The 13,015-nt window shown below is 34.5% G+C and overlaps 1 protein-coding gene across 2 annotated transcripts in view; it reads right to left on the bottom strand.

Annotated features, from left to right (window-relative positions):
* Positions 1-436: 436 nt before the first annotated feature.
* The window catches only part of CPNE8 (copine 8), a 72,609-nt gene continuing 60,030 nt past the window's right edge, over positions 437-13,015 (bottom strand). For both annotated transcript variants that reach the window (XM_057370057.1, XM_057370058.1), the window contains 4 exons: positions 11,214-11,316; positions 8,593-8,650; positions 5,794-5,867; positions 437-2,377 (listed from right to left, as the gene is read on the bottom strand). In XM_057370057.1, the coding sequence (XP_057226040.1) occupies positions 2,189-2,377; positions 5,794-5,867; positions 8,593-8,650; positions 11,214-11,316 (424 nt within the window). In that variant the 3' untranslated portion in view covers positions 437-2,188. The remainder of the gene's footprint in view (positions 2,378-5,793; positions 5,868-8,592; positions 8,651-11,213; positions 11,317-13,015) is intronic.

Genomic DNA, 13,015 nt, shown 5'->3' with positions numbered 1-13,015 from the left:
AATATGTTATATTTAGAACCCAATACCAAACAGAAGAAAAACAACCCAACAGTGTGGAATAGAATATGCTAGCACTTAGGCTGGATAGAAAAAATAACTTCGATTAAGTAATACCCATCTTTGAAAGTTGTTTTGCTTGTTAAATGAACTGCTAAATTAGTTTTGAGATTAATCTTCGAACTAATAAAAGATGCTCGCTAAATGAGAGCTAATAAATTACTCTCAACTGAGTAAGTTTGTTTTCTGGCCTTCAAGTCATATGTTAAATGGCCCACTGGGAACCAACAGAAATATCAGCATAAAGATTTGTCTAATCAAATGAAACAACAGAAACATAGTACTACTTCAGTTATTTCTGAAGAGTCAACACTGTAAGAGCAAAAAAATAAATGCAAAAGATGAAAGGAGAACATCACCACCATTCAGTAGATTTAAACTTACTTTTTATGATGCACTTTCATCAAAATTTGTAGTTGCCAAGTATCAAATTTCACTCATGCAACATCAATCCACTAAGAAATACATATTTTGGTGAGAAAATTAAAGTCCATATTTATGTAAAAACTGTTTTGAAATAAAAATACAACAATATTTTCTTTTTTACAAAAAAAAATTTGGCTAACAGAATAATTATTTGGAAAACGTAATTTCCCACATGAAATAGTTAAAGGAAGTTAAATATATTTAAAAATGGAAGATTCTGCATTTACACAGTTATATGCCATTAATATTGAAGATATGTTTTCTGGCAAAAAACTTCTCATGCTTAAAAAAACGCACCTTAGTTTTATACTGTACATTACAACATACAGTAGTAAGAAACAGATTTAGTAAACAGGTTATATGCAAAGAAAAAAGTTACTTATACAAGACAGTTACAACTGTGACACAAGAAAAATTAAAATGTTCAGTTTAAACAGTATTTGAAGGCAATTCACAATCAATTCAGGAGTTTTGTGAAATTTAAGGCCATTAGTTTAAATAAAATGTATCTGACACAAACTCACAAAATTGTGTATTTTGTACAAAATATACATGCAAAACCATTTTATAATTATATATGAACAGGCATATAATAAAATTTTTTGGGTCGTTCTGTACACAAAACTGTGCACAAAGCAACATAGTTGTGCAATTTTAAACCAGTTAATTAACTTTATCATTCATGCACCCTGAATGCAAATGTGATTAAATGACAATATCAAACCCAAATATTAAGAGTCAGCATCCCTTTGAATGGGCAATCTAGACAAAAAAAAAAGTTACGATTTTAAATTTTTAAAGTTTAAAATGGTCTATTATAAAACATCTGCTGTAATCGCTTCAAAAGATATTCTGATGCAAAATTTCCAGTGCTTTAAGGAATGCATGATATGGTTTAATGAGCTCAGTGAGTCAACTATAATACTCTGATAGTTCTGGATTGAGGTAATTTTCTTTAATTAAATATAACAAGTAACTATTCTAATTTGTTTCAGTAGTTAGTTTAAAAAACTGTAAACTTAGATAAACTTAGAAATTGGAGAATCTCTGAAAAAAGACACATACCTCCCCCTCAAGAGTCTGGAGTTAGTTATAAATCATATGCAATTATGTTACTCRCATTTAGGAGCTGAAATTCTCAATATATGAGATGAATGGATTACTGAGCACTGATTGAAGCACTTCAGTTACTTGAAAACACACAGATATTTGTCCTTTTCTTAGCTTTCATTTTTATTTGTCTGGACAAACATTCAAAGAGATATTGCTTCTCTTGTTACCTTGTGACAAACTATTGCAAGCTAGAAGACAATGTGAGTCAATATTCCAAACTCTTATTCTTAAGAATAGTTATAAAAGTACTGAAATTTAAAAATAGTAACATGTAAACATTGATACAGAGTAATAGCATTCCTATACATTTATATACACATAGTATTCAGAGAGGACCCAATCTTCTGAGTTGAAAACCTGACTTGTGCTTTCCCCTTCCAATAAATACATCGAAAAAGTAGGGTGTTTTGATTAAAAAAAAAAAAAAGTCTCAGAACATCAACATTTTGCTCCTAGCATTTAAAAGCTTTCCAGTTGCTTACGCAACTATAGAATTTTGGTATGTGAAGACAACTTTTCTAGCTCCAAAAAGTTATCAGAAGCTACTGCTGCATCCAGAGATTTGTGATAAATGCCAAGCACTTCAGAGCAGTCATATCTGAGTCTGCAACACGTGAATTGGGGGTGTGTAAGGTGGTGGTGCAGGTGATGGCTTTATTCCTCTGACTCTCATGTAGGACAGAAACTGCTCTGGGATTTCAGCCAAAACATCTTTAGCAAGTCTTGCCATGCTTAACACGTGGTTTCCACTTCTGTCAATGTAATCCCGGAAYGGCACAAACTACAGAATGAAAGAGATGTTCACTCAGGTCATTATGCACAGAGTATCTCTTACAACATAAAAATAATAAAGTTTAACTTAGGGAGTTAAGAGCACTTGAATATGTTACCTTACACATTTTTATGTATATACACAATACCTTGTKGTTTTTATTATATATTTTACAAATACACAGTGTCTCTCTGTTTTGATACATCTGTCTTCTAATAGAAATAGTGTCATGCTTTCACTTGGGTGAACCCCTTCATATAAACCATGGCTAGCTCCGATTGCTGATGATATGCTTTATTGATATATTTAGGYTATCTCTCAATTCTTTCCATACAAAAAGATAATTTTGCCTCAGAAAGCTATTCCTAGCTTACACTCCCTGATCCTGGGGCTCTCCCACCCAATTGCCTATACTCTGGCACTTGGTGAATAGATTTTTTTGACCTCTGAAGTGAACAAAATAGAAAGAATGACTTTAAAATTCTGACTATTTTGCATTATACCTAGCAGAACTATAAACCACCTGAACAGTTTTGATATGATACTAACAAATGCAAAAAGGATTGGATCAAAGAAGTTGTTATGTGATACCCAGATGTTCAACACCTAAACCAGTTATCTGCCCAGACCTGGCTTGGATTTTGTAATATTTAATGAGATGCTTGTGTTACTGGCATAGAAAAAAGAAGCAATCCAGGCTCCTTGATTCTTTTTCCTTATGTAAAATGCACATGCAGTCTGAGTTATAGAACAAAATCCAAAGAGACCACCTTACCCATTACTCTGCAGACATGAAATCTCAGACTACTGTTCTGTAGCAAAGTGGGGCTATTTCAACAGTATTATTGTTGAAATGCAATTATACAACACGGATGGTCTGATTTACCTCTTTCTTGCCTCCCCTTACACCGTGGAGATCTCAAAGGAGCTGAAGTAACTATGGACAGGTAAGCAAATCTAGAGATGTACAAGGACAGCTAATACAGAGAAGTAGAGATGACAGAGGAATAGAAAGATCCAAGAGAAACCAAATGGAAACCAGTGGGACATCAAGTGCTTTTTCTATAATTTAGGAGTTTAATTAAAAAGGCTAATATGCAAAATTCTCAAGAGAAACAACAGGTGGATYACTATGAGTAAGAATTCTCCTAAAACATCTTAAACAGCAAAAGGATAACAGAGGAACAGGAATTAAACAAAACTGAGGAAGAATTGGTACACATGTAATACAGAGTCCCTACAATACATTTAAATACTAGAGAGGAGGAAATAATTTAGAACATGAATTGCAGCCAGTAGTAAATATAATACATACAGTGACTCACTGTTAAAAAWTTTTTCCTGTACTAATTTAATCAAAATGTTTGACAATACTGTTAGAATTAATGAGTAATTTCACTAGTTTATTTTAATGAACCTAATACACAAAAAAATAAGCTTTTAATATTTGAGTAGTTGGTTTTATAAAGGCAAATCAATTTTAGCTGGCCAGATACAAAATAAAGGTCAAACCAAACTTAAAGGGTTTGACAGAATCCCTTTTTATTTAGTTAGTCAGTCTATAAAGTAAATACTTGTTAGCATTTAGACAGAAAAAGAGCACAAAATAATACTGTCTTCAGGTAATTCAATATGGCATGGGGCAACATTCTGATATAAATAGCAAATAAATATTTTATTACAATTATGATATGCAATGAATTCCAAAGAAATACAAGAGGGTATTCATTGCATTCAAAAAAAAAAAAAAAATCAGCATAGGTTAGTGAAGCTCTGATGCAATGCATTTTCACAAATCTTGTTTATAACACTTTAGAACTCTATCCATTTATGCTCTTTGAATGTAAAATGTTAGGGCTGCTGCTGTYCAGAGAAAATAAGTTGCTTATATTTAAATGCATTTAAACCCAAGTGTAATGAAKGCCAGAGACTCCTGGCACGGCACATGGGGCGTTGCAGAAACACCAGCTTGGGTTAACCCCACTACTGCTCTGTTGAAAGCACTGACAGCAAAACAGATCACAGGCAGCCCCTCTCCAGCCCAATATGGGCTACCAAGGAGCACTACAAAGGCTTTGACAAAATGACAAACATTTWATCTCCTGTTCAGCTGTCCTACATCATCTCTACTTTTATAATTACCTCTCTGACAACAGTGACTAAAGCAGCTAGCATGTTTTACTCTTCTAAGAGTTTTGGTATCATCWCACTTTCCCATCAGTTGTTATCTCTGTATGTTGCAAAAATGAAAAAAASTATATTTTTCAACTATTTGAATTCAGGAATCCATGACTTTCTTTAATGKATATCCATGAAGAGTATGAGGGTAATTTAACTTGTCATCTTATGCTCATTTTTACCTCCATTTAGAAAAAAAATAGAGAGGAAATTTTAATGTAGTATGCAAGAAGACTGAGAAGACTGAAAAAAAAACATCTGATCATTTTTATTTTCATATATTTATGTGGCTTTCTTTATTTTTGTATTCTAATAAAACTAAACTATAAAATCAGGAGTCAGTCAAATACATTTTTTGAACATTTCCTTGGATTGAAATATTATATCTCCCAGCAGTTATCAAWCAATCCTTAAACATTCACATATCATGTATTTGTAACATTAAACATTTTGGAAAGTTTGAGTTCCTGCAGATATAAATGAAAACCAATATACATATCCCAAAGTTTATCAGGTWCAATCTGATCTTAATTATCATGCAATATGAGCTATTCATATAGCTTAGTTATTCTCTCTCTATATATCCATATTTAACTAAACAAAAAATCCAGCCTGTCTTGAAGGGAAGTAAGTGAAAATAAGAGGAAAAAAAGTGAATACTATGAAGTTTGACAAATAGCAGGAATAAAGGAAGAATAAGAAATGGAAGATCTAAGGTGAGATTTGAATGTCAGGATGCCTGTTGGTGTTTAGGAGGCATTTGGACAATGCCCTTAATAACATGCCTTAACTTTTAGTCAGCCCTGTAGTGGTCAGGCAGTTGCACCAGATGTCTGTCGTAGGTCCCTTCCAACTCAAATATTCTATAAATGCATTCAGCCAATACCAGGGAAATACGCCTTTCTTTAAAAGATTTAGTTTTATACAGGTACCATTCTTTCTAGAGAAACCATGTTTCTCCAGATTTTCAGTAGCTAACTCTTCCCCCATGGCTGTATAACACTACGACTTTGTGACAGTGTCCTGCCAGTTAGGGGTTATTTCCTAACAAATGCAGACCCACTACTATGTGTTATTAAAAAGGCATAGAGGTATCACAGAGAGTTTCTGAGCTTGCTATGAACACCTCAAGATAAAGCATGTCACTGCTAAGGTAAAATGAAAGTAGGAATACAGACAATAATTCAAAGAAACAGTAATTCAAAACAAAGCGAGTAAAATCTATGAGAATGTATTTTCTCTCCCACCTGCACAATGTCTCTTTCTGCAAACCTTCCTCTTGAAGAAATTCTCACTACATCCCCATCCAGTTCTTCCATAGCTTAAAAAACAAAACAAAACAAACAAAAACCTATGAGTTCAGGTACACAACAAAATCTTACTGAGAAAAAGTTCAGACAATTTATACTTCAAAGCAACAAAACCAACCATTCTTTTTTAGATCACTTTTAAGATCATTTGTACCAGAAAATACTTAATGTTCTGTAGCTATTTTGCATTTTTTCATGGTGACAATATCTATTTTCTAACTTTATTGTCACCTTCAGAAAAAAAACCAGACTATGACAAAGCTTTTATCCTTTCATCTCTCAAAACAGCAAGTATATCTGGTTTTGTAAGGCAATATATATACTTTCATAGGTGGAGAARAATTTGCCTTCCGCAGCTATTGTTCCAGAAGATACTGTAGAATAYAGCACAAAGAGCTAATAACTCACATTCATACTGAAAAAGCAATATCTCCTGATGCACAGGAATGAGGAGAGTGTAAAAAAAAAATATAAAATTTATTGGGTAATTCTTCTTGTATCATCTGAGCAAGATCCAGGAAAGCTCTGTTGTCCAGACACCTGGAAGCTATTCTTGGTAGAAAGGTGTATCTGCTCTCTTGTCAGTGCTGAATGGATGGATTTGGGATCTCAGATTATTGCTCAGGTTCTGGTTCTGCAATTCTACAAACCTTCTTTCAGTGAATGCTATTAAAACCAAAACCCTGCACCACTGAGCTTCTCAGGGGCTTACAAACTAGCCTGAATTCACTGAAACCAGCACTTCAAAACYTAGTTCCTCTGAAGAAAGAGCTAGAAAGTATAAAAGACACTATCAGGAGCCAAGCTGACCAGAGCATATTTGTTCAAAGAAAAAAGTCAGTAGGTCTGCAGAGCATGTTGCCCAATGATGCTGTTGCAAAAACGTACATGTGTTCAAACCAGGAGACTGAAAAAGTATTTAAAGGAGTTTCACTATAACAATTTTCAAAACAGACATAAAATGCATCCTGCTCAGGAAACTCCAACCTAAAAACAGCATTCAGGGAAGTATCATATTTGCTTAGTGTGTTCTTAACATTCTCTAGGAAACTATCCATGGCCATGTCAGATACAGAATACCTGGCAAAACTGCCCCTTTTKTGGCCTGTTACAGACATCCTCACATACTTTAAGTAAAGCTCTGCCAATTGTATGTGTCATCTACCCAAGATTCAGACTTTTAAGAGCTCCAGTGGTACTCCCAGGGGCTGGGAGATCAAGGGAACAGTGACATGTGAAGAGGAGCAGCTTGGTCTCTCTACAGCAGAACTGAAGCTTCAGTGGCAATTGAATGTCAAGGCAATGCCTAAACATACAACCCCTGCACACACTTCTGCAGCATCCACAACAGGCATGGAATCTGTTGCTTATTCCAGAAGGAATTTCTGTAGATGGAAAAGTCATTTCTCTGCCCTTCTGGGCACTGAGGAACTACAGGCTTGGCATAMACCTAACAGGTGAATCTCACTGAGGCAGTACACTCCAGGATTGTGGCTCCAAAGATGGAAACTGCATCTGCAGTACAAACACATCCTGAGTGGAAAAGGGGGAGAGGTAACACCCCAACATGTCCTGACTGTGAAAGGGAGCCTGGGCAAATCCAGGGACTAGACAAACAGGGAGAAAGGGAAAACGCAACCGAGAGCTGGGAGAACTGTAACACAGGACCATGTTGGAGTTCTCAGGAGTAAAAATGAAGTATATAAATTTCCATCGTATACATTTATGAATATAAACTCTTTTCTCATTGATTGTGGCAGAGAATCATCTGAAGTGTAAGTGTKCACCTGGACAATTTCTTCATGGAATAAAATACTTAAAATTATCACTAATACACCACTTGCCAAAAAGGATAACAATAATGCTTGTAATAAAATAAATTCAAAAGAAAGGGGTTTTTTTGTCCTTTTTTTTTAATTTTTGTTTTCATACACTTAAAATATTTGTAAAAAAAGTAAGATGCACAATCACTAGTCAACATTAAACATCTGTGATATCAGTACTAAGTATATTTCATGTACAAGAGAAGACATACTATGCAACCAGATGTATTAGAATTAAAAAGAAAGGATTTAGGACTTTGAGGAGCAGACACACAGAGAATGTCTACACTCCATAATACAGTGATCTATACTTAAATTAATACAAATAATGGAAGCATCTTAGYTATTGCAATGCAGAATGGTGTTCCAGAATACCATAAAAAGAATATGTAAATAACCCAGTAATTTCTCAGCTGCTGTAATATTCTCTCAATGCTGCTGCACAGTAGGGCTCACTCCTGTTACCAAGAGAAACCCTGTTTAACCCAGATCACCTCAAATGTATTTCTTTTTCTCAAGATTTTATTATTGCAGTAAGATCAACATTTCCAGTCAACTCAACTGATATGCCACAAGGCGTTTAAATATTTGTGTTGACGAAATCTAACATTTCTTGAGTATGCCTTCTTTACTGCAAATGCTGAGCCCCATATGGCTCTGACGTGAAAAGAGAGCCTGAGGGGCTACACAGCTCCACATGGCAGCTGTAATCATATTGAGTTATCAATCAATCAATCAATCAATCAATCAATCAATCAATCAATTCAGATTCAGCTGGAAATGCCAACAGCACTCGCTCCTTGCTTCATATAATGATTTTTTAAAGAACAATATTTGTTTGAAAAAAACCCACATATTACTCATATGTAAGGAAATAGAAAAGAAAGTCTAGAAAAACCACTAGAACACTTACCATCAAATTCTGCTGGTCCCACCCCCACTATAATTATGGACATTGGAAGTTTTGAAGCCTTCAAAAGAAGAAGAAAAAGATGTTTAATGTATTACACAATCTCTGMCAATAATATGAGATCTGAGAACAGYRTGAACWAAAAACATGCAGAAATTACGTTCCAAAGAACACTTTCCCCCCCTGAAAAGTTGAGTTGTGTAAACTGTCTGCTTAAGTGGTACAAAACATCTTGGGTGAAGATAGAGAGGCAGATAATTATTTYATTTTTTCATTACCAAGTCTTTGAATCATATAGGATGTTAATTAAACACAAMAAACTATGTTAGGATTTAATACTAATATGACAACTAAGATGACAAATTTCTCTTAGAAACTTTTRTAAACTGACAGTAATTGCAAATATGTACCTAATAACAGTGACATTTATTTAAATATGCTTTACTGTTTCTTGATATTACACAGMTGCTTGGAACTATGGGACACTATTCTGTACATTGATCTTATGCCAATTTTAAAAAGAAAATAAAAAATCTATTTGAGTAGTATGTATATTACATTTATTCCAYTGATGAAATTTTACTCAAGTCAATCATCCATGCCACAGAGAAGCAAGATATAGAATTGGCCTGTGGTAAAATTTTTCATTTTACTTTATCTTTTCCATTCAAAGAAGATATCTGGCCTTCTCTGAATAACCTCTGTAAAACCYTTAAAATTACAAAGACACTATCTTAAATATTGGACTTGCCTGCCCTGACAGTAGCACCACTTCACAGAAATAATGTGAATCTGCCTCTGATGAAGAAGGTACCAAAGAACATTCAGCAAATGTCAGGATTGATAACTTATTGAGATAATTCAGATAAACCGTAAAAGTCTATAGTCATTTTAAACATTAAACAGGAGCATACACTGGCCAAAAAAAATCATAGATGTACACCTGATCTCTTAGATCAGAACTTTCTGTTTTTCAGACCTTTTCTAGAATGTTATTACTTGATTGTAAAGAAAGCATCCTTTAAAGAGACTCCTACTAACATAGATACAGAATTATGTGATACAATGAAATATGAAACAGTAAGTGGCAAGGACAGCATAAAGACAAAGAGTTAAACTTTTGCATATAAACTAAAGTGTTGGCATTTCCTGAATGACAGCATAACCTTTAAACAGTTTGGTAAAACAGAATGCGTCTGACATATATGCTGTAATGAGAAAGATGCCTAAAAGCACAATTAGTGTTAAAAATTGAAATCTACTCTGAGTTTTATACACATCAAGATGTATTGGACATCATTGCCCTTTTTAGTATTATGGATACTATAAAGGCTGAAAAAACTGCTACTGAATAGCATTTAATTAGTTCTGTCATGGTATACTGTGCTCACACTTCAAGAAATATGCAAAAAAATAAAGGCATCTTCATAAAATAAAAGACAGCAAATATTCCCAAACTTCCACTTACTCCAAGCTAACAACACTTCTGCTGTGTTTCCAGCCAGTTGTAGACTAACAACCATTACTCCTTGAAATGAACTATTACTGAAAACAAGGGTTTTTTGAATGTCTTAGTAGCAAATTAATTTCATCTTACAAGATATCAGCCAACTGCACTTGCTGGTCTCMTATGCACAGACTTCAAATGGAAGGGGGAGTTARAATCAAGAGCTGCTCTTTTTGCCAYCTAGAAGAAGCTAACCTAAAAGAAATTATTTTTCAAACTTCTAGGTTGGACTAGAGAATGAACTTCCAAGTTTATTATTACACAGATTCTGTCTCTGTTGCTAGTGGCTCAGACTCGAGGGCTTCTTGCTCCCCATTGAAAGACAGAACACTCGGGCAGGGTTTTCATGTGCACCCCACAAACTGCAGCAGTATCAAATTTCTACAGGAGGTAGTGAAAGTGGGTTTACAGAACTATGACACCTAATTCCACACGATTCACTTGGACATGATGCTAAATTACTTCARTGTAGGCTGTTCAAGTCAGAACTTTGCTGTTAATTAGATCCATTGTGGTATGTTAAAAAATACTGGTAGAGATATTTTCCTATCATGTCTGGGAGTGTTTCTGTGTGTACTTYCATCTGAAATTTCCCAGAGGCAAAAGCAAAATAGAAACTGCACATAATACATAATATTACTTAATATTATCAAAAATAATGCAGAAACAAAGAAATAATAAATAATTTTCATAATTCTAGGGGACTCTCAGGAGGGAAATCAGATGACTGATATRCTTGCCATTCAGGATCAGAAAGTTGGGGGCAGTTTAAAAAACGTGTGGGGATCAAAGCTGTCTGCAATTACGAGAAAGACAGGAAAGAGTTCACTATGCAAAAATGCATAGTTGCATGTGCTTGAGGAAGAAGGAGGCAAGAAGCAGATGTGGGAAATCATACAAATGCACAGCATTAGAGAGAAGAGTATCATTTACCASAGAATACTATCTAATTAGGCCAAGTTAAACTTTTGCTTTCTTTTCATCTTCATGCACAATAAACTTTTCCTGTTTGGAAAAAATGAGTAATTATGGAAAAAATCGAATGCCTGAAATATTCACTGATTTACTTTATTGCCTAAAATATTAATTCCTAGAAATATATYTCAGCAAAACTTACATTCACTATGGATTCTTTTGTCTGAGCCATATCAGATATAACTCCATCTGTAATAATGAGAAGAACAAAATACTGGGAGCCATCTTTTACTGAAGCAGCGTATCTAAGAGAAGAAAAACCAATATTATAAKAGTAAAAAGAAACATTTATAAAAGGAATTAATATGAAAACAAGCTGTATTTTTAAAATTTTACTACCAAGGACTAGCAAACATAATGCAGTGAATTTTGAAAGTAAAGACATTCCTAACTAAGACAGACATTCTACTTTTAAATAAGAACATTGAAAAAACCTAACTAAAACAACATGGATATTGATAATATGCATGTGTTGTATCAGTGAAAAATGGGAACYGCATCACTACCAAAATGAGCATGGACGAAATGTCCTTTATAGAAACATAAGTTGATAGAAAGTGTAAATTGTTTAATAAGTATTACCTACAGGGTACATAGCTTGGTATGAAGGGTATACATTAATACTGAATGGTTTGGGTTTATAGCACAAATAAAATTTATCAGGAATAAACACATTGCATATTTTTTTCTCTTTTTTTTTTTTTTTAATCTTACAAAAGCAGACTACTCACTCTTGACRGTCATTGCAGATTTATAATTCACATTTAGGTGCACATTTGTAAAACGGCTGAACATGCACCCTGCATCTCTGACTTAGTTATTCATCTCTTTGCACTACCCACAGATGTCCTTTCAAGACTGAAGCTTCTCCCTCTGCTGTACAGGAGTGCAAGATAAAATACACCCAGTGCCATTCCCACCTCAGTCAGAGGACCCAAGAAGAAACTACTCTTTGAAAATGAGCAGCTTTTGTAGGTTTGCAAAGTCCTGAAAGAGAGCTGAGTCCACAGCAGTCTCACTAAACTCTATGGCCTGAACAGAAGAATGTTTTTCTGTGGGAAGCTGTTTGCTGTTTCACAGCCACTACAGTTCCTACTTTCATGAATGCTCTTGGTGCTGTGAAGGAGTCAAACAGCAGAACCTTGTGCAGTGAGTTGCACAGAGAGCAGTAAAAGAAAAATATTAGTTACCACAGGAATACTTTTGAATACATTCCCAAATATATAATACAGCTGTCAAAGAACTCACTATTTTTTTGGTCACTGAACATGAAAGASCTGGTTTGCTGAACAGAGTATGTTCAATGATGGCCATGATGGCTTAGAAAATTCTAACTCTGATGGTAACAGTGCATTTGCAAGCAAGTACTGCTAGTAAATACAAAGCTGCAGCTACATTTATAGGAGTTTGGAGAAAGCCACAACTAACTCACAATATGCGACCATCTTCCTCCCTCCCTCTCCCCAAGTTACAGATGGGTGAAGAAGCCATACAAGCAGTGAACCTGTTGAATATAATCTATTTGCATGCTGTCAGTAGGGACTGATAGTTAAATATCGAGATTAGCAAGACCTACTGTGGAACATATTTTCACTACCATGCAGAGAATTCTTTTATCTCACTTTTCCACAATGCTTATAATCTTTTCAATGATGATTGCAGTGGCAAGGTATGATGAGAGAGTAAAACAAACATTATTATTCTTTCTGTGCACTTAATACTGTCAACATACCTACACTGAAGAAATAGAACAGAAATTTGGTTAATTAAAATTTTTCACAGCCAAAAATGTACCAAAGCCTTTTGCATGGAAGATCTTATATGAGGAGGGGAGATGAGAGAAGACACTTAAGATCAGTCTGGTGTAATTTAGAAAACTCCCTAACTGGGGCAAGGATAATAAAATCATTAAATGTCTAAAGAGTTTCAAAGAATTCCCAGATC

Source organism: Malurus melanocephalus, unplaced genomic scaffold (assembly GCF_030028575.1).
Source record: "Malurus melanocephalus ecotype Western Australia unplaced genomic scaffold, MMel_1.1 scaffold_118, whole genome shotgun sequence".
Classification (NCBI taxonomy): Eukaryota; Metazoa; Chordata; class Aves; order Passeriformes; family Maluridae; genus Malurus; species Malurus melanocephalus.
Note: the sequence above shows the minus strand (reverse complement) of the source record. Positions and strands in the feature narration are given on the sequence as shown.